This window comes from Stegostoma tigrinum, chromosome 38, assembly GCF_030684315.1.
Source record: "Stegostoma tigrinum isolate sSteTig4 chromosome 38, sSteTig4.hap1, whole genome shotgun sequence".
NCBI classification, from domain to species: domain Eukaryota; kingdom Metazoa; phylum Chordata; class Chondrichthyes; order Orectolobiformes; family Stegostomatidae; genus Stegostoma; species Stegostoma tigrinum.
The window spans coordinates 6,508,125-6,527,997 of record NC_081391.1 but is presented as its reverse complement, the minus strand read 5'-3'; the positions used below and the strand labels follow the sequence as shown (position 1 = coordinate 6,527,997).

The 19,873-nt window shown below is 46.3% G+C and overlaps 1 protein-coding gene across 4 annotated transcripts; it reads left to right on the top strand.

Annotated features, from left to right (window-relative positions):
* The first annotated feature begins 20 nt into the window (after nucleotides 1-20).
* polr3h (polymerase (RNA) III (DNA directed) polypeptide H) lies at nucleotides 21-16,442 on the top strand. Of its 4 annotated transcripts, none has more exons than XM_048521456.1 (7): nucleotides 21-87; nucleotides 1,972-2,107; nucleotides 5,345-5,441; nucleotides 7,047-7,133; nucleotides 10,637-10,700; nucleotides 11,940-12,138; nucleotides 13,769-13,987. In XM_048521456.1, exons 2-7 carry the CDS (start codon nucleotides 1,997-1,999, stop codon nucleotides 13,928-13,930), a joined length of 720 nt encoding a protein of 239 aa, XP_048377413.1. In that variant the 5' UTR covers nucleotides 21-87; nucleotides 1,972-1,996; the 3' UTR covers nucleotides 13,931-13,987. The 4 variants fall into 4 exon arrangements, with proteins under 4 accessions (XP_048377413.1, XP_048377412.1, XP_048377414.1 ...); XM_048521455.1 differs by having other exon boundaries at nucleotides 31-123; XM_048521457.2 differs by lacking the exon at nucleotides 21-87 and adding an exon at nucleotides 148-367.
* Nucleotides 16,443-19,873: the final 3,431 nt, after the last annotated feature.

Genomic DNA, 19,873 nt, shown 5'->3' with positions numbered 1-19,873 from the left:
AAAGAACGCGCGCGCCTCCCCCCCCCCGACCGTCTGCCGTAAAGTGAATTTGAACGAGTGGAAGCCGCGGAATGGGAACGTGCGAAGGTCCGATGGCGGCGGCGGGACATGGATAGAAAATGGGTAGAGGCTCGGCCCCGAACCTGGATGGTTGAGGCTGTTGCTGCTGCGAACGCGACCGGAGTCTGGGGCCTAGGGCCTGGCGCCTGGCTCCGAGGCCTGGGGCCCGTGACTGCAGTCGCTCCCTCCGGCTCAAAGCTGCCAATATTGAGGCCCTGAGCCTTACCCCCGCCCCCCGCGGCTTTGGCTGACCGTAACTTTCGGGAACCTCAGTCAGTTCTTTGGGGGAGGTTTCTCAAAGTAGTCAGTAAGTTTGGAGCTGACTGCCAGCGCATTGCCCAAACCGCCCACCTCCCCAGACCCCCCGCATTTTAATCAATAGATCTCACACTCCGTAAAAGCTGCATTTCTGTAGCGCCCTTCAAGACCTCAGGACGTACCAAAATGCTTCACATACAATAAGATGCTTTCCTTCTCCTCTTCCTCCCCCATTACGTCTCAGCTTCAGTTCATTTGCGGCAGAAACCCTCATTCCTACCTGTACTCCACTATTCCAGAGAGTCCCTGACTGTCACCCGCCCTGTACCCTCGGCTTGCTTGAGTTCGTCCAGAATCGCTGTTTATCTCAACTTGCACTGAGTCCCAAAGGAACTGTAGATGCTGTAAATCAGAAATTGTTGGAAAAAAGCTCAGCAGGTCTGGCACCTTCTGTGGAGAGAAGTCAGAGTTAACGTTTCGGGTCGAGAACTGTGAGGAAGGGTCACTCAACCTGAAAAGTTAACTCTGATTTCTCTCCACAGAAGCTGCCAGACCTGCTGAGCTTTTTCCAACAATTTCTGTTTTTGTTTCTGATTTACAGCATCTACAGTTCTTTTGGGACTCAGTGCACATTGACGTGAACAGCCGTTCTGGATGAACTCTGACAAACTGAGGGTAGAATGTGGGTGACCGACTGGGAGTGCTCTGGAATAGTGGTGAGCCTGGGAGTCACCTGAATGTCAGCAAGCACTAGAGTGATAGGGGTGCAGGACTACATACGAAAACAGAAATTGCTGTAAAAGCTCAGCACGTCTGGCAATATCTGAAGAGGGAAATCAGAGTTAACGTTTCAGGTCAAGTGTTGTGAGGAAGGGTCACATGACCAGAAACATTAACTCTGATTTCTCTTCACAGAAGCTGCTGGACCTGCTGAGCTTTTACAGCAGTTTCTTTTTTTGCACCTAGTCCTGTGCCCCTGTCACTCTGGTGCTTGCTGACATTCAGATGACTCCTAGGCAAAGGAATGACATAAATTAGGGTGAGATTTTTAAGATATTAAATCCCTTTGTGGCTTTGCCGTGCTCTCTATATCTAGGTAATCCTCTCTACTCTAGCCCTACAAACACATGAGATACTTGTGCTTCTCCAATTCTGATCCCTTGAGCATTCCTGATTTTAATCACTTCACTGTTGATGGCTGAGTCTTCAGGAGACTGGGCCTCAAACTCTATAATTCCTGCCCAAAACTCTTCTGCCTCTCTCTATTCCTTTAAGACACTCCTGAAAGATCTTGGTCATTTGCTCTACTATCTCCCCATGTGGCTTACTATCAAATTTTGTTTGGCAACTGCTCCTGAGAAGTGCCTTGGGATTTTTGCCATAATAAAAGTGCTACAAAAATGCAGGTCCTTTGCATAGTTCAGCACCCTCCTTTGCATTTGCCAGTGGTGCAGATAGATGTACAGCATGACATGACTTAAATAGACTGTTGGTTAATCGCACTGTGACTTAATGCTGTATTATCAATAAGACTTTTTGTCAATTCAAATAAAAAGCAGTCCTTTTTATTATAGGAACTAACTTCATGAGTGTCCTCACTTTTCCCAATTATGGTGAACAGTGTTTAAGTCATTTCTTCTCCTTCCTTCTCAGTGTGTTGATCCTATCTACTCGCAGCATGTTCGTCCTTGTGGAGATGGTGGATACTGTGCGGATCCCACCCTGGCTTTTCGAAAGGAGGCTGAATGATGCCATTGCTGAAGAGCTGAACAAAAAACTAGCAAATAAGGTGGAGAACCTCTTGTTAAAGCTGCGACCAGGCTGATTTGTTTCCTGTCAGTTCTTTTCATTTTTCATGGGATGTGGATGTTGCTGGGCATTACCATCCCTAGCTGCCCTGGAAAAGAGCGGCTTTCTTGAACTGCTGCTGTCCTTTTGGTGCGGGGTGTTTGCTGTTAGGGAGTGAATTCCAGGGTTTTGACCCACTGAAGGAACAGTGACAGATTTCCAGGTCAGGATGGCGAGTGGCTTGGAGGGGAACTTGCAGGGCGTGGTGTTCCCGTGTATCTGCTGCCCTTGTCCTTCTAGATGGAAGTGGTCGTGGGTTCGGAAGGTGCTGTCAAAGGAACCTGGGTGAGCCCCTGGTTTCATGTGGGACTTAGAAAAATGATTTTGATGAGGTAGCAGAGAAGGTTGATTCATTTAGTGTGATGATTGTACATACAGACTGTTGGGAGGCATTTGCCTGAGTGCCATGTAGGAGATTTATCAAAAATATGAAAGCCCCTTGAATTCGGGAGAAGTAGCAGTGGAGCGTTCAATTTATGGCAGCACAGAAGTAAATGTTAGGCTCATCAAAGTAGATAGAAAATTATCACAGTGATGGGAAGCAGTTACTCATTACAAAGAGATGGATGCTTCTTAGATTGGGAGGTAGCTTGTAACAGTGTCTCTCATGGTGACCTTTGGGTCCTGTACCCTGAAGTTGTTATTGATGACCTATGCTCTTGTGCAGAAAGTGGCATTATGAAGTTTACAGATGATCTGAATGTAAGATAGGTCTGAGCTTCAGATGATAATGATCAGGTTTTGGAGCATGACGTCCAGTGCAAGTAAGTGTGACATGATGCCCTTTGGGAGGATTAATATGGAAAGAAGCAATACAATAACAGCAAAAATTAGTAAAGCAAGAAATTTATAATAAAACAGAAATTGGTGAAGAAACTCGGCATCTGTGAAGAGAGAGCAGAGTTAACATTCTAAGTCCAGAACCCTTCAGGCTTCTCCAGCAGTTTGCTGTTTTTATTTGTTTCAGGGTTCCAGTATCTACAGTTCTTTTACAGTTTTATTTTGAATTTCATCCTGTCCATATACACATCCTTAAAGATGAAACAAAAACAGAAATTTGCTGAAAATCTCGGCAGATCTGACAGCATCTGTGGAGAGAGATCGGAGTTAACGTTTCAGGTCCAGTGACCCTTGCTCAGAACTCATGGTATCGCAGAAAAAGCTGGTTTTTGTGCAGAAGATGGCATAAGAGGAGGTGAGAAGGAGTAAATATCAGATGGAGATAGAGCTCAAGGAGAGTGAAGAACAGTTGGATAGACAAAGGAGTGGATAACAGTCAGCCTGGGAGAATGAATGGCTACCAGTGGGGACTACTAGTGACTAACAATGGATGGTGTGTAATAGCAGACCATGTGATAATAAGACTTAGTGTCTTGGGTTTGCAGTAAGGGCATGAGTAGAGGTACCTCAAGGCCCAAAGTTGTTGAACTTGATACGTTAACTCCGACTTCTGTCCTCAGATGCAGCCAGACCTGCTGAGATTTTCCAGCAATTTCTCATTTTATTTCCAGCACCTGCAATTCTTTCCCCTTTTCCTTAAAGATGATGTGCCATTGATAAGGTGATTATAACTGGTAGGTTATCCAGGTTTGTAGAAAGAGAACATAAAAGCAGTGGTTTTGTGCTGCTGCAGTTTGATAAATCACTGGTTAGGCCTCAGAACATTGAGTGGTTACTGCGCATCGTGTAAAGGCCTTGGAAAGGGCATGAGGAGAGTTACCAGGATGCTCCTGGAGTGAGGGGCTCCTGTCCTGAGAAAAATTTGGAAAGTTAGGACATTCTCCTGGGAACAGAAACTTAGCAGGTCACCTGATAGTGGCTTCAAGATGAGAGAGGTTGTAATAGGAAACTTTTTTTTGCCCCAACTGTTGTCTGGCAAGTAGCTTAACAACTGACAAGTCCAAATGATTGACTGGACACCTATAGGGGTAATGAGAATTGTTTCCTCTTGGTACTGTTAGGATATGGAGTGCTGTCTGAAGAGGTTTTTGTTTTGGTTTAAGCTGTCAAGGGATGCAGGCGTTTCTAGCTTCACCATCTTCAGTTATCCAACGTTAATTGTCATGAGAAGTGGGAGGGGCGTTGCCTTATTGAATTGCTGGAGTCTATATGGTATCAATACACCTACAGTGCTCAGTAGGGCATTCTTGGATCTTAACTCAGGAATGTTGATGTGCCCAACCAGGGTGTTGTGTGTCTGAGAGGAGAAACTGCAGGCGAATGCTGTTCGCATGTATCTACTACTCTTGTCCTTATAAGTGGTAGAGGTCACTAGTTTAGAAGGATATTAGCGAAGGCGGCTTGGCAAGTTGCCCCTGTGCATCTTGTATTTGGTACGTACTGCAGTGTAGGAGGGGAATGGGGAGAGCATTCAAATGGACTGCATTATCCTGGACCCTGTTTAGCCTCTGGAGTGTTGTTGGAGCTGGATCCATCCAGACAAGTATTCCATCACACCCCTGACTTTTGCCTTGTAGACGGTGGACAGGCTCTGGGGAGTCAAGAAGTGAGTTACTTACAGGATTTCCAGCCTGTGACTTGCTGTTGTAGCCGCATCTATAAGGCTGGTCCTGTAAACATTTTTGAAAGGGAAGCTGGCCAGGTACAGAATGAAGAATTGATTGATTATGGGGGAGAAGGAACAGGAGTATGTGACTAAGAACAGCTCTTTGAGAGAGCTAGCACTGGTATGATAGGGCCAATGGTCACCTCGATGCTGTTCATTCTCAATGAAACTGCACTGCGATACCATTAAAATAGGCCTGTTGACATTCCCCAATATTGTTCTCAAGCTGGTTTCTCCTCCCTGTCTGTTGAAAGGTTCATCGCAGAGCAAGGAGTGAGGAGAAACATCCTGATCTTTACCTTGCTGGAAGGTCAGAGGCTAGTTCACTGTGAAGAAGCGACGTCAGTCAGCTGGGAGTAGTTATTGACAGTGATGTAGTTTTGATTAGTTCAGTATGAAGGTCTGACCAGCAGAGGAGAGAAAATGCATAGAAATTGGTGGGAATATTCAACCAGCAGGTCAAAAGTAAGGTTGGAAAATGATTGGATTAAACTTCTAGATGTGTCATGGAGCTGCAGACATTTGGGTTATCAGTCATTTGCAGGATCAGTTGAGAATCTCTCTTAATTGTGTTTTACTGCTGATTGAGCTTGTTGCGTTTCTTCTCTACAGGTAGTATATAATGTCGGCCTCTGCATTTGCCTGTATGACATTACCAAGCTGGAAGATTCCTACATTTTCCCAGGGGATGGAGCATCTCACACCAAAGGTTATACATCTGAAAATAGGGAATCATGTTTCTATTTAATGACTCACAGTAAAGCAGTGTCCACTTCCCTCTTGTCACTGCAAATCCTGAATCCGGACTAGAGACCGGGTGCACAATGTCACAGGGTACAGGGTACAACAGTCTGTCAACATTTAGATTCCACTGGAGCCTTGACTCATCCTTCCTCATCAATTTCTTTCAGCCTGGTGAGGTCTGTTTTAAATGCACCGATGGTGTTCACCTTGACTGCACTGTGTGGATAAATCTGTTCAAACTTCACAAGAAGTTTCGCTTGAATTCTCTGCAGGATTTCCAGCTGCCCACCTTGTATCGATCTGTACTTCTGCTCTTTCCTCAAATGGAAATTCTCTCTCTCTTGTCAGTCAAAATCTTATCATAATTTTTATAGACCCCCATTAGGTCACCACTCCAGTTGTGCTGTGAGACCCCCTGTCTATCCATCAATTCCTGATACAACCTTGCAGTTCTGGTATCGTCCTTGTAAATCTTTGTCATGCACTGATATCCTTGTTATATGACGATCAGATCTGTGTACAGCACTACAGTTATGGTCTAAGTAAAGTCTCATTCAAGTAGAGCGTAACTTCCCTACTTTTCAATTTTGTCCTGCTTAAAAACAGACTGTTGCTGTAGATTAGCCTTTTTATAGCATTGCTAACCTTCACTGTTACTTCTCATGCTTTATATGTGTTTTTAGATGCCCTTTGCCTTCATATCACATAGATTTTGTTTTATTTTCCAGTAGTATATGACCTGCTTCAATACTAAATGTAATATCTCCTGTTCAGCTAAATTGTAATTGATTTGCCATTCGTAGGCCGATTCTTTGAGTTTATTAACATCTTCTTGTAATTTGTCTGTGTGCATCTGACTCAGCTTACGTGCATGCACATTTATGTCCCTCTCCGTGTCTGTGTGTATATCTCTGTCTCTCTGCTTGTGGTGTACGTACATGTCTACCTCGTTCTCTTTATCTCTCTGCCTCTCCACTTCTTTTCCTAAAAAGATTCACTGGAAGCTCCAGTGCCAAGCCTCAGCCACTGACTTTTGCTAGTGGTCATTCAGGGAGAGCTGCAGTGCTGAGTACCTAAACCTGCTGCTTTCCTCCCTTCCATTAATCAGCTGCAGATTCCATGTTGGTGGAAATGAGATCATGGAGTGCCTTTCCTCATTGCCTCACCTGTCCAGATCCACATGTCTGCTTCACTTAGTTTGTAGGAGACCCCTATCTGACTCAAAGGATTGTGGATCATGACTCACTCTTGGTTAATGGTCACTTCTTTTGGGATCCACTCTGTTTGTTCACGTGGATGTAAAAGATCCTGTAGTATGTTCACTAAAATGAAGGAATTCTTCCAGTATCCCTGCCAGCCCTCCTTGTTTAAACCACACTGAAAACAGAATAGCTGACATCTTTCTAATGTACAGTTTAATGGCCGTGTTTGTCTGTTTGACGATGACGTGCTGCAGTAATGATTCATTGGTTGCATGAATTGGATATGACCTGAAGCTTCGGAGGGTGCTGTATAAATGCAGCTTCTTGCTTTAAGTGTGATGTTTCCTCTTCTCTGTTTTCCCATTCAGTACATTTCCGTTACGTGGTCTTTCGGCCTTTTCTGGATGAGATTATTACCGGCAAAATTAAAGGCTGCAGCCAGGATGGTGTTCACGGTGAGTGACTGATCTTCTGAGGTTTCCAATCCCCCCTGCCCCCCTCGTGTCTAGTTGTCTGCCTGGGTTTATCAAGTCTAGGTGCAGCAATGGGCTCTTTGACCAAGGTGAGTTCAGAATCATACGTTGCAAATCATCACAGCTCACTCTAGAAAGCAGTTCATACCAGCTCACTCCTATCCCGAGCCCCCAATTTTTTTTTAACAATTATCTTAAATGTGTTCCTTCTGGTTATAGACTTTCTTGTCAGTAAAGACAGTTACTCAGTATTAAACACCATGTCACTCTGAACAGTCCTTTAAATCTCCTCTTTATCTTTGTTGCTTAAAGGAGAACAGTCTCAACTTCTCTCATCTCTACACAGCTGAGTTCCCTCATCCTCTACACCATTCTCCAAGTCCACATCATACCTTGGCCATCCTTTGTAAATATTCCTTTCATAGTAATCCCCAATTGCATTTGAACATGAGATACTTGGAATTTTTTTTAATCAGTTTCGCAGGCTGAGGGTTTTTGCCCATTTACTGCTCAGAGGGCATTCCTAAAGGACATTAGTCAACATGTCATATAAGCTTTTATGACAATTGCCAGTAGTTATGTGGGCCTGTGGCTATCCATTGTTCTGCAGCCTAAATGTAATGAGCAGCTTGTCAAATGTACATGTCTGAGAGATAAGCTTGCCCTTCATAATTGTGCAGTGTTAACAGTCTGGCCGTGTGAAAAGTATAATGTTCTTTTCACAGCTAATGACCTTGGAGATGGTTGGAATTTGCCTCCACCCCAGGAAGGCAGAGATGTTTGATTTGCCCTTGATGTTTGAATTGAAAGCCAAGATTTTTTTTTTGGGGGGGGGGGGGCATGGTGGTGGTGTCTCTGTGTCAAGGTCATCAATGAATATGGATTTGTTCGTGCTTCAGGATTCCAGAATCCTGCAGTGGGGAGGGATTCTCGCTTCGAGAATTTGCCAGGAACATTTGTAAAGTAGATGTAAACTGAAATAGCCGCGCATGCTGTCAATCAGGAACCGAAACAGAAGTTGCTGGAAAAGCTCAGCAGATCTGGCAGCATCTATGGAAAGAAATCAGAGTTAGCGTTTCAGGTCGAGCGACCCTTCCTCAGAACTTCCTCTGATTTCTCTCTATGGATGCTGCCAGACCTGCTGAGCTTTTCCAGCAATTTCTGTTTTTGTTGCAAAGTAGATGTGTTTGCCTCGCTGCACTTAGCAGCCCTCTCCCCATCCACTTCTGTAGGTCCTGAATGGTGCTGGAGTTCTCTTTGAGAACTGTCATAACCAGGCTTGTTTCATTTACACATTGAACACATTGCCACCAGTAGGGAGCTGGATAGCGATGAGGGGCAGAAATCCTAGCTGATCAATCAGTCTCCCTTCCTGTACATTGAGTTCAGTGCATTCTCTGACATGCTGGTTGTAGCCAGCTAGTTCATCACACATCCTGTAATCTTCGGACTGCATCTGCATTGAGTGGGATTGTACTTCCTCAGATATGGAAGATTAAGTCATGATTGTGTTGAAGTGTTTTAAGATAATTACAGGATTTGACCTGGTGAATGTGCTGGGCGATGTCTGGAACAACGAGGCAGGCAGACAGGCTATTTAAGAGTGATGCCAGGAAGTAGTTTTTCATACTAAGGGCAGTGGAAATCTGGAACTCTCCCCAGGAAGCTGTCGAGACCAAAGGCCAGCTGAAAATTGCAAAACTGGTGTATCATAGAATCCCTCCAGTGTGGAAACAGACCCTTCGGCCCAACAAGTCTACACCGACCCTCAGAGCATCCCACCCAGACCCATCCCTCTATAACCCACTTAATCTAAAGACCCCTGAACACGACAGGCAATTTACCTTAGCCAATCCACCTAACCTGCACATCTTTGGACTGTGGGAGGAAACCGGAGTACCTGGAGGAAACCCATGCAGACACGGGCAGAATGTGCAAACTCCACACACAGTCGCTCAAGGATGGTCCCTGGCACTGTGAGGTAGCAGTGCTAACCACTGAGCCACCGTGCTGCCCTAATTAATAATATCAATAGTTTTTTTTTGTTAGGCAAGTAGATTAAGTTTATGACTTCAGGGACCAGGGAGGTCCCTGAAGGTGCCTGGACAGGTAGACCAGGTGGGAGGGAAGGCTTTTCTTCATTGGGCAAGGTATTGCTTACAAAAAGGAGGAACATAATATTGAAGCAGTATAACAGACTGATTAAGCTAGAGTTTTGTACGGAGTTCTATAAAGAAAGATTGCATGGGCATCCAGCTGGATGGAGAGTAGCCTCCTGTTCCTTCAGCTCCTTACACCACTTACTTACTCAAAGGCCTTAGGGACCTATCACTTCCCAAAGAGTTGGCAGCAGAGGAATTTGTGAAGACCCTACAGTGTGGACATCTGTCAGTGCTGTATCTGCTCCAGTTTGGGTTGCTGGGACATGATCCATTGGAGGAGCCTCGTCCAAGATCCCATCGGGCAAATTTCTGCCATATTAGCTTCGTCGGTAGAATCCTGTGCCTGATTCATTGAGGGTTGTTTGCATTTGGGAATGAAGTGTTGTTTCATTCTTATCTCCGTGTCACTACTGAATGTTTCAGGGTCAGCTGTTGGTCATCTCATGGTGCAGGGGGTATCACCCCTGCCTCTTAACCTGAGATTCAGGGTTCAGTTCCTGCCCCAAGATGCCTTATTGAAGGTGCCCTTATAATATTGATTATAAATCTGCATCTTCTTCCATTTGCAGGTGGTAAGAGTGAGAGAGCTGGCTGGTCAGCTACATGATGAATTGGAGCCTCTACCATCACTATCCATAGCTCTAGATCACCTACCACTGGGCTTGGGCCCAGCCTTGGCACACAAGACAACTCCTTCACCCTTGTGAGCCTTCTCTCAGCTGCATCAAATGCGAGTGTATCCTTCTGTAGGTAAAGGAGACCTCAACTCACCAGCAGCTCAGTGGTTAGCACTGCTGCCTCACAGTGCCAGGGACCCAGGTTCAATTCCACCCTCTCTGTGGAGCTTGCACATTCTCCCTGTGTTTGTGTGGGTTTCCTCCAGGTGCTCTGTTTCCTCCCACAATCTAAAGATGTGCAGGCTAGGTGAATTGGGCATGTTAAATTGCCCGTAGTGTTCAGGGATGTGTAGGTTAGATGGATTAGCCAGGGGAAATGCAGGGTTACAAGTTAGAGTAAGAGATATGTCCGGGTGGGATGCTCATCAGAGGGTCAGGCTGAATGGCCTGCTTCCACCCTGTAGGGATTCTGTAAGGGTGCACAGAACTCCAGGTTTGTTGTGCCCATCCCTCTGGTGTTGAAGTATATCTACAGTGCACTATTGACACACACCCATGGAGACTACTGCCTCAAGATATTTTCAACCAGGGTTTGGGGAGGGGTCTGGTTCTCAAATCTGCCCCCCTCCCCCAGTACAATGTTGATGTCTAACCTGCTATCGACATCCCTTAACTTACACGGCTGTTTCTTCTCTCTCCCTCGCAGTGACCTTGGGATATTTTGATGACATCCTCATCCCTCCAGAATCCCTGCAGCAACCTGCCAAGTTGTATCCTTCAGTGACTGGGAGACAGATCCTCCCCTTTTTTGGGGGGGGGGGGGGGGATGGGGGTATGGTGGCATGGCATCATCACCTGATCTGGTGTGAAATCAAACCACATGGTGTTCTCGGTATTTTCAGGCCTGCTCCTACATTCCTAATGTCCAAAGCTTTTTTGAACTACTATTCTCACTAGAATCTCGAGTGACTTTGGTTTAAGAGCATTCCACTTATCAGGAAATCCAAAACTATGCGCCATACATATAAGATAGTTGCTAATGACTACAGGTAATTGAAAAGAAATTTCTTTATCTACAGAGTGTTAAAACGTTCCTAGAAGCATTTGAGGTGAATACATTCATATTTCCATTATTATTCATAATTATATTTATAAACTAGATAGATTGGAATTGTTTTTCTCCAGAGTACAGAAGGCTGAGAGCCCTTTTGTATAAAACTTTGAGGACTGTAGAGAGGAGAAATTTTCCCTTTACGAGCAAACATGATCATAATGAATGGTGGTGCTGGCTTGAAGGGCCGAATGGCCTACTCCAGCACCTGTTGTCTGTTGTAACCAGGGTGCAGAGATTTCAGGTCAGGAGCAGAAGGTTTAGAGGTGATCTGAGAAAATAAAACACACCCAGGGAGTCATAGGTATCTGCGACTTGCTGCAAAAAAGTGATGGTAGAGGCAGGAACTCTCCACACTTTGAAGAACTATTTAGGTGAGCATTTGATATGCTGTAGCATGCAAGGCTACAGGCCAAGCGCTGGGAAATGGGACTAGAATAGATAGATTGATTGATTGATTTATTGTCGTCACATGGGCCAAGATACAGTGAAAAGTGTTGTTTTACGTGTTATACAGGCAAATTGCACCATACAAAGTGCATCAGGGTAGCAGGACAGAATAAAGTGTTTACAGCCACAGAGAAAGTGCAGAGAGAGAGATCAGAATTGACATTTGAGAGGTCCATTCAAAAAGTTTGATAACACCGGGGAATGCTTGATGACCAGCCTGGATGTGGTTGGTCAAAGGGTGCTATAAGAACTCTGACTCTGTTTGAAAGGAAGTTAGACAAGCAAAAGAGGGAAAGGAATAGGAGGATGTGTTAATGGGGTAGGAGAGGACTTGGCACAGATCACAAGGGTGGAATGTTTTGTTTCTCTGCTGTGAAATGCCTCGCGATTCTAGAGGGTGCCTTCTAGCCAGTGAAACACCGCAGGGTTTCCTTGACTGGGCTGGCAGTGATGAGACGGAGCAGGTGTGGGTGTGGGAGTACGAGACGGACGAGGGCACACATGACCTTTACATGGACGTTGGTGAGGAGGTCAGACTGCGGGTGGTGGACGAAACCTTTGTGGACACCTCCCCCACAGGGCCCAGCTCCACGGAAAGCTCCACTGCAGAGGAGACACTGAGGAAGGAATCTCCCTACACGCTGACGGTAAGACTACTATGGATTACTGCGGGGAGGGCAAGTCAGAATGGCCTCAGGATTTGCCTAGTGTCTCCCTCAACTCCAGAACATCCTTGCAGCCAATATTCCCTTTAAAATAAAAAGATAGAACTGTGGATGATGGAAATCAGAAACAGAAGTTGCGGGAAATGCTCGGCAGATCTGGCAGCATCTGTGGAGAGAAATCAGAGTTCAACATTTGGAGATAGTAGCAGCTGCTGATGCTGGAGTCTGAGATAACAGACACTTTCTGAAGAAGGGTCCCGACCCGAAATGTCAGCTTTCCTGCTCCTCTGATGCTGCCTGGCCTGTTGTGTTCATCCAGCTCCACTCCAACTCCACATTGTGTTATCTCAGAGCTAAGTGTTTCCCTTCCTCAGAACCCGCTGTGAAATGTTGCTGTTGATTGCGTAGTTTTCCTGGAGTGTTGTTGTTTCACTGTTTTTGGCACTGCCATACACTCATGGTATTTATAATGTAACAAACCCTGTGCAGTGTGGTACAGTACCAACCAGCTGCTGTATAGTTAGGCAGTGTAACAGGAGCAGTGAATTAAGTCTTATTTTTACATTCAGTGTTATAACGTGGGCACTGCATTGACCAGATGACACAAAGCAAACTCCCACAGTATAATAATGTCTAGATCATCTGTTGTTAGTGATTTTTTTGTTGAGGGATAAATATGGGCTAAAAAACTGGGGAGGTTGTCTTCGAACTAGTCCTATAGGATCTTCCACTTCTGGCTGAGAAAGCAGACATTGCATCTGAAAGACAGCACCTCTTGTGTTGTATAATGCTGTAGTTCTGAGGGGAGAACATGACGTGGTGGTGGTGTCATTGGTAATCCTCATGGGAAGCAGATTCAGAACTCACCATGGCAGCTGATGGAATGTAAATTCAGTTCCTAACTCTGCAAGAAAAGCTCAGCAGTGGTGACTGTGAAACTACAGTATCAGCGATCGTTGTAAGGTCCCATCCGGTTTGCAAATCCCCATTAGGGAAGGAAATTGGTCATACTTACCCAGTCTGGTTGACAGCAGCATGGGTTTCTCTTCACTTGTCTGTGCTGCTCACGCAGTTCCAGCAGCAGGTAGGAATTGAGCAGCAGATGCTTTCCTTGCCAGGTGAAGTCCATAATCCCCTTTGAGAGTATATAAGGAAATGAATACAGGGCGGCCCCAACAAGGGAGAAGTGTAAAGTTTAATGGGTCTGGTTAGCTGGATCTGAGAGAAATGAGGAGAACCAAGGCCCTTGAGTGAGTGTTAGATGGAAAGGAGAGTGTTGGCTGTGAATGACTTTAGCCAGCTCGTTGTGATTTGGAGGGACTGAGAATTGTCTATTGTCCGGAGCCTCTTGTTTGTTGGTTATGGTGTGAGAAAGGCAGTAGCTGCTGCAGAGAGAGAACCACACGCTGCAGTTTTCCTTCTGAATCTCCAAAGTGCAGAAGTAGGCCATTTGGCCCATCAAGTCCACACTGACCCTCTGAAGTGCATCCCGCCCCATACCCTATCCCTCCCATTGCTAAACTACCTAGGTCTGCACATCGTAGACACAATGGCCAATTTAACATGGCCAATCCAACTAACCTGTACATCTTTGTGTGGGTTTCCTCTACAGCCCAGACAAAGGAGAAGATGCAAACTCCACACAGACAGTTACCCAAGGGTGGAATCGAACTCGGGTCCCTGGTGCTGTGAGACATTAGTGCTGACCACTGAGTCACCGTGCTGCCCTGCTGGTGGGCATAAAATGGACAGTACAAAAAAAACGCAAAACTAAAATCCATGTATTGTCCTGAATTCTGTAGTGACAGCAATTAAAGGCAGTGTCACATCATTCACTGTCAGCTTGTGTTTCTTACTTTCTCCCTCTCTTGGTGTTCCATCCCTCTTCCTGTGCGCCTGTGCGTGCCTCTTGCTTTGTTCATCTCCCTCTGCACCTCCCTGCTCACCACCCCATTATAATACGCAAGTGTGTGTGTGAGTGTGAGAAATGGGGAATCATTGTCTCCATCCCTCTTTTTTACACTTGGCCTCTATCTAATTATGGTTTCAAATTCATCGCAGGGTTCCATCAGTGAGCCAGGACTAGGGCTGCTGTCCTGGTGGACGAATGGTTAATGAGCAGGACTGGAAGCACTCAATTGGGATGCAGTTGCAAGATGGTGGGGCCTGGTTGGAGCTGCCCAGACTCTGGCCTTGCTTAGCTCGGTGGTTCCTAAAGGATCCAATCTCCCGAGACCAGGACAGATGCTGGATGTTTAACCAGAGCAGGAAGCGAGCAAGATCCGGCAACAACTGGGAATGTTTTCCTGACTAATAAATAAACGTGCACAAGTGGGAACATTATTGGAAAGGCTTCCAGTAAAGAAGTAAAGATTTGGTTGGTAGAGGCCATATTGAGCGATGTGTGGCTTCATAAGTAAAGATGTTTGTGCAATGGATTGTATTGTTGTTTTTAAGCAGTGTGCCCGTTGCTGCTGAGGAATTGAGAAAAGCCCACAGTGTTCCAAAGCCAGCCTGGCTCAGCTAAGAGAACATTGTCTATGAATCTGAAGTTCAAACCCAGCTTCTAGCCTTCAAAACATTTGTCCAGGATCAGCGAGGGATTTTGTGTTAAACTGACAATCTGTCTGTTAAAGATCATGAGGCACTTTCTGATTAAGCCTCAAACTGTGGCATCAAAAACACATGGACATTCGCCTCTTGGACATATTGTGGGATATTGCTGTGTACAAAATGGCAGCCACAGTTTCCTATACTGCCAGTTGCTATGAAATGCTTTAGGTGAGCTAAATGCAAGTCTTTAACACTCCAAATGCATCAGCATTTCAAAAAGTTTTAAGTGGTTTCAGTTCTTCCTTCTCCCCCTCTCCTCCCCCTTACAATCTTGTATGTTTTGTTTAGATTGTTCGTTTATTTTTCTAAACTCTAATCGTCAAAATCGCCCAACATTTCCTCATAAGATGGCCTGCTTATCCTCGGAATTGGTTCAGTGATCCTTCTCTGAACTACTTTGAATACAGTAAGCTCCTTCAGGTCAGGAGACCGGAATCTCTCTCAGTACTCCAAATGCGGCCTCACTAATGATCCATACACTTAGAGAGAATTCTGACACCCTTTTGTATTCCATTCCCCTGGCTGCTGCTCTCAGAGGGTCAGTTAGGAGGCTGATAGAATTCTTCCATTTAACACTTTTCCCATTGCTATCTACCCGTAGGCCATTAAAGTTCCTGCTCTCATTTCCTGTTGTGAATCCCGCGAGCTCGATCACCCCTGGGTTAACACTGAATTCCTTTCCCACCCAGTGAGACTGCCGCTGCCTCCTGTGTTTGGTTGGGTCACTGTTTCCTGTTTATCAGTGATGGGATTGGCCTCGAGTAGTCCCTGTCAGGCAGCTGTCGCTGCCCGAGGTGTTCAGTAGGTGTTGACACTGTTTACTATAATACAGGAACTACACTGAGCTTAAAGAAGGCTCCAACCTTGGTCCGTAATCAGAGGGCTATTCACGTTAAGGCAGGACAGCATTATTCTGGAAGCCACATACTCTTGACAGCTGTCCAAGTGAACTGGAGGTATTTTTTAATCCGACTGTTCAACCATGGCACAACACCCCTCTGGAGTCTGTGCAACTTGAACCCAGGCCTCCTATTCCAAGGGTAAGGACACAACCAGTACATCGCAAGAGCTGATCAAAGTGAGAATTGGACAGAATGGGTGTTCTCTGCTCTTCCATCCACTAGCCTAACTAGTGCTGATGCTCACTCAGACAATGTGTGTGAGGTATATCCATGCACAAGATATCTTGATAACTAAGACTGGTTTGGGAGAGGTGTGTGTATAGTGGTTTGGGGTAGGGTTCAGAATCTTCTGCCCTCTCTGGAAACGTTTGGAATTTATGGGTGGGAGGGTGATAGATGGGGAAACTTCCCTCTTTAGATTGTGAGTGGGTGGGCCAGGCAAACCTGTGGATGGCCTTCCAGCGCAAATGCAAACTGAGGCCCTTGAATGGAAACTAATGACCAAGGCTCATTCCACTACTGTGTGTATGATCCCAGCTCAGTGTGTGTTTGGGGGAAGGTGGGTGCCGGTGATGCTGCCTCCATGTGGAACAGACAACCAGTAAACAAAGTGGAGATTCCTGGCAAGAGAGGGGGGGCTCTGTCCTGTGGAGAGGTGATAGTGTTGTGGTAATGACACTGAGCTCAAATCCAGAGCCCCCAGATTCATGTTCTGGGGACATGGGTTTGAATCCAATCATGGCAACTGGTGAAATTTGTAATCAATAAAAATCTGGAATTAAAGAGAAATTGTGAATTTTTGTAAAAGCCCATCTGGTCCACTTCTTCAGAGAGTCTAGGCCAGAAACATCAGCTTTCCTGCTCCTCTGCTGCTGCTTGGCCTGCTGTGTTCATCCAGCTCCTCACCTTGTTATCTCAGCTTGTTTGTGCAGGTGTTTTAAACAACCTGTAAATGTTACTATACACATCTGGAGCAGGTGGGACTTAAGTCTGGCTCTCCTAGACCAAAAGGTAAGGACACTACCACCACACCTGCCCAAACTTGCATTTTTGCAGCATCTGCATTGATCGTAGAACATCTGTAAGTGTCTTACAGGTAGTGAAGTACTTTTAAAGAGTGGTCACTATTGTTATTCAACCAATTTGCACTCGAGTCACCAAAAAGCCCAGATCTTGGATCATAGAATCCCTACAGTGTGGGGACAGGCACTTCGGCTCAACAAGTCCACACCAACCCTCAAGAGTATCATACCCAGACCCTATAACCCGCCTCATCTACAAAATCCCTGAACACTAGGGGCAATTCTCCATGGTCAATCCACCAACCCGCACAGACACGGACGGGGAGAATGTGCAATCTCCACACACGGTCACGCGAGGATGGAATCGAACCCAGGTCCCTGGTACGCTGAGGCAGCAGCGCTAACCACTGAACGACTTCTGTTGTTTAGGTCTTGCTTGAGTCTATCTCTGGCATGTTGATTAAAAAGTATGCAGATCTTGGTTGAGGGATAAAACGTTGGTCAGGATGCTGCAGAGAATTCATTGGTCTCTCTTTACATGGGGCCATGGAATTTTTAAGGCCATCTCTGCGAGCAGACAGGGCTTTGAATTAACACACTATCAACAGTGAAGACTTCATCAAACTATCCTGCAGCGTCAGCCAGGATTATATGCTCAAGTTCCTGGAGTGACACTTGAACCCTCAACGTTCTAGTGCTAGCCATTGACCAGAGCCTGAAGCTACAGGAAGGATGAATCTATGATTGAAGCCATGCCAACACCACTGCCCCTTAAAACTTGGAGTTGAAAGATTTAAGATAAAAATCATGTATCGCTATTACATAGAATTGTTACAGCACTAAATGAGGCCATTTGTCCCATCATGTCTACACCAGCTTTGTGAATGAACATTTCACTTACGTTCCCCCTGTAACCCCGCACATTCTTCCTGTTAGTACAATTAAACCAATATCAATTGAAACTGCTTTCTTAAGAAACTGCTGATGACTCTTAATCTAACGGGTCAAAGTTCTTTACAAAGCCATAGCGCTGCATCGGAAAATGCATTGCAAATAAAATTGCAAAAATTCTTCCCCTTAGCAGCAACAGATAAACATTTCAGCAACAGATAAACAGTTGCATTTTCCATCCTAGTTTAGTTTATGAATCGCAGAAACCTTACAGTGTGAGACCAGGCCATCGAGTCCACACCTGCCCTCCAAAGAACACCCCTCTCAGATCCACCCCATTCCTGTAACCCTGCATTTCCCCTGGACACTGGACATTTCGTGTGGCCAATCCACCCTTACCTACACATCTTTGGACTGTGTGAGGAAACCCACACGTACAGAGGGAGAATGTGCAAACTCCACACTGACGGTCACCTGAGGGTGGAATCGAGCCTAGGTCCCTAACACTGAGGCGGCAGTGCTAACCAAATGAAATCTGTCAATGCAGTAGGATTCCTCTTGATTGGCAGTTCAAGAACTTCCTAAAGTTGACAATGACTGACTACTGTTAATTTATAAGCGCTATAGACCGCAGCCTGGAGAGTTGACAGCATCTGTGGAGAGAGAGCGAAGTGGAGGGAGTTAATAGCGAGTTTTGAGAAGATTTGTAGCTTAGGTTGAGGTTCTGGATGTGAGTTTGCTTGCTGAGCCGGAAGGTTAGTTTTCAGATGTTTCGTCGCTTTTTTTATTTGAAAAAAATATATACTTTATTCATAAGATGTACAAAAAATAAAACATTTATTCACCTACCCAGTCATGCAAGCCGCTCCAGGTTACCCAGGGGGTACGTACACCAACTAAAGGAAAAAACAAAACAAAGAAAAAAAACAAAGCAAAGAAAACACCCCTGCAGTCGTCACCCCGCACACTCCCCGTTGGCCCCCTGACCAGTTGGGGAAGGCGCCAACTGGGCCCAGTTACCAGATAGGGCCCTTTTTTCCATTCTGGACGAGGGGCTCCATACGGTGGTCTTTCCACACCACGCCTTGGCGGCGGCTGCCCCAAGCTTTAGCGCGTCCCTCAGCACGTAGTCCTGGACCTTGGAGTGCGCCAGTCTGCAACACTCAGTCAGGGTCAGTTCTTTCAGCTGGCAGACCAGCAAGTTGCGGGCAGACCAAAGAGCGTCTTTCACTGCATTGATGGTCCTCCAGGCGCAGTTGATGTTGGTCTCGGTGTGCGTCCCGGGAAACAGCCCGTAGAGTGGGAGACCCGTGTAACAGAGCTGCTCGGGGCGAACCTCGACAAATACCACTGCATCCCCCTCCAGACCTCCTGCGCATAGGCACACTCCAGAAGGAGGGGATAGACAGTCTCGTCCCCCCCGCAGCCGCCTCGAGGGCAGCGTGCGGTGGCGCAGAGATTCTGGGCATGCATAAATGATCTCACTGGCAGAGCCCCTCTCACCGGCAGCCAAACAATGTCCTTGTGCTTGTTTGAAAGTTCTGGCGATGCATTCTGTCAAACGACTTTGGCAGTCTGCATGGGGAGCCACATGACGGGATCCACCCCCTCCCTTTCCCGAAGGGTCTTGAGGATACTATGTGCTGACCACTGCCTGATGGCCTTGTGGTCAAAGGTGTTTCCTTTCAAAAATTTCTCCACGAAGGACAGGTGGTAAGGGACGGTCCAACTACTCGGAGCGTTCCGCGGCAACGAGGCCAGGCCCATCCTTCACAACACCGGGGACAGGTAGAACCTCAGTAAGTAGTGACACTTGGTGTTTGCATACTGAGGGTCTACGCACAGCTTGATGCAGCCACACACAAAGGTAGCCGTCAGGGCGAGGGTGGCGTTCGGTACGCCCTTTTCCCCATTTTCCAAGTCTTTGTACATGGTGTCCCTGTGGATCCGGTCCATCCTCGACCCCCAAATGAAGTGGAAGATGGCCCGGGTGACCGCAGCGGCGCAGGTCCAGGGAATAGGCCAGGCCTGCGCCACATACAACAGTACCAAAAGCCCCTCACACCTGATGACCAGGTTCTTACCCGCGATGGAGGGGGACCAGAGCGTCCACCTGCCCAACTTCTGCTTCAGTTTGGTGATACGCTCCTCCCAAGTCTTAGTGCACACCCCAGCTCCACCAAACCAAACATCCAGCACCTTCAGGTAGTCTGTCCTGACGGTGAAGGGGATGAAGGAGCGGTCGTCCCAGTTCCCGAAGAACATGACCTCGCTCTTACCCCTATTGAC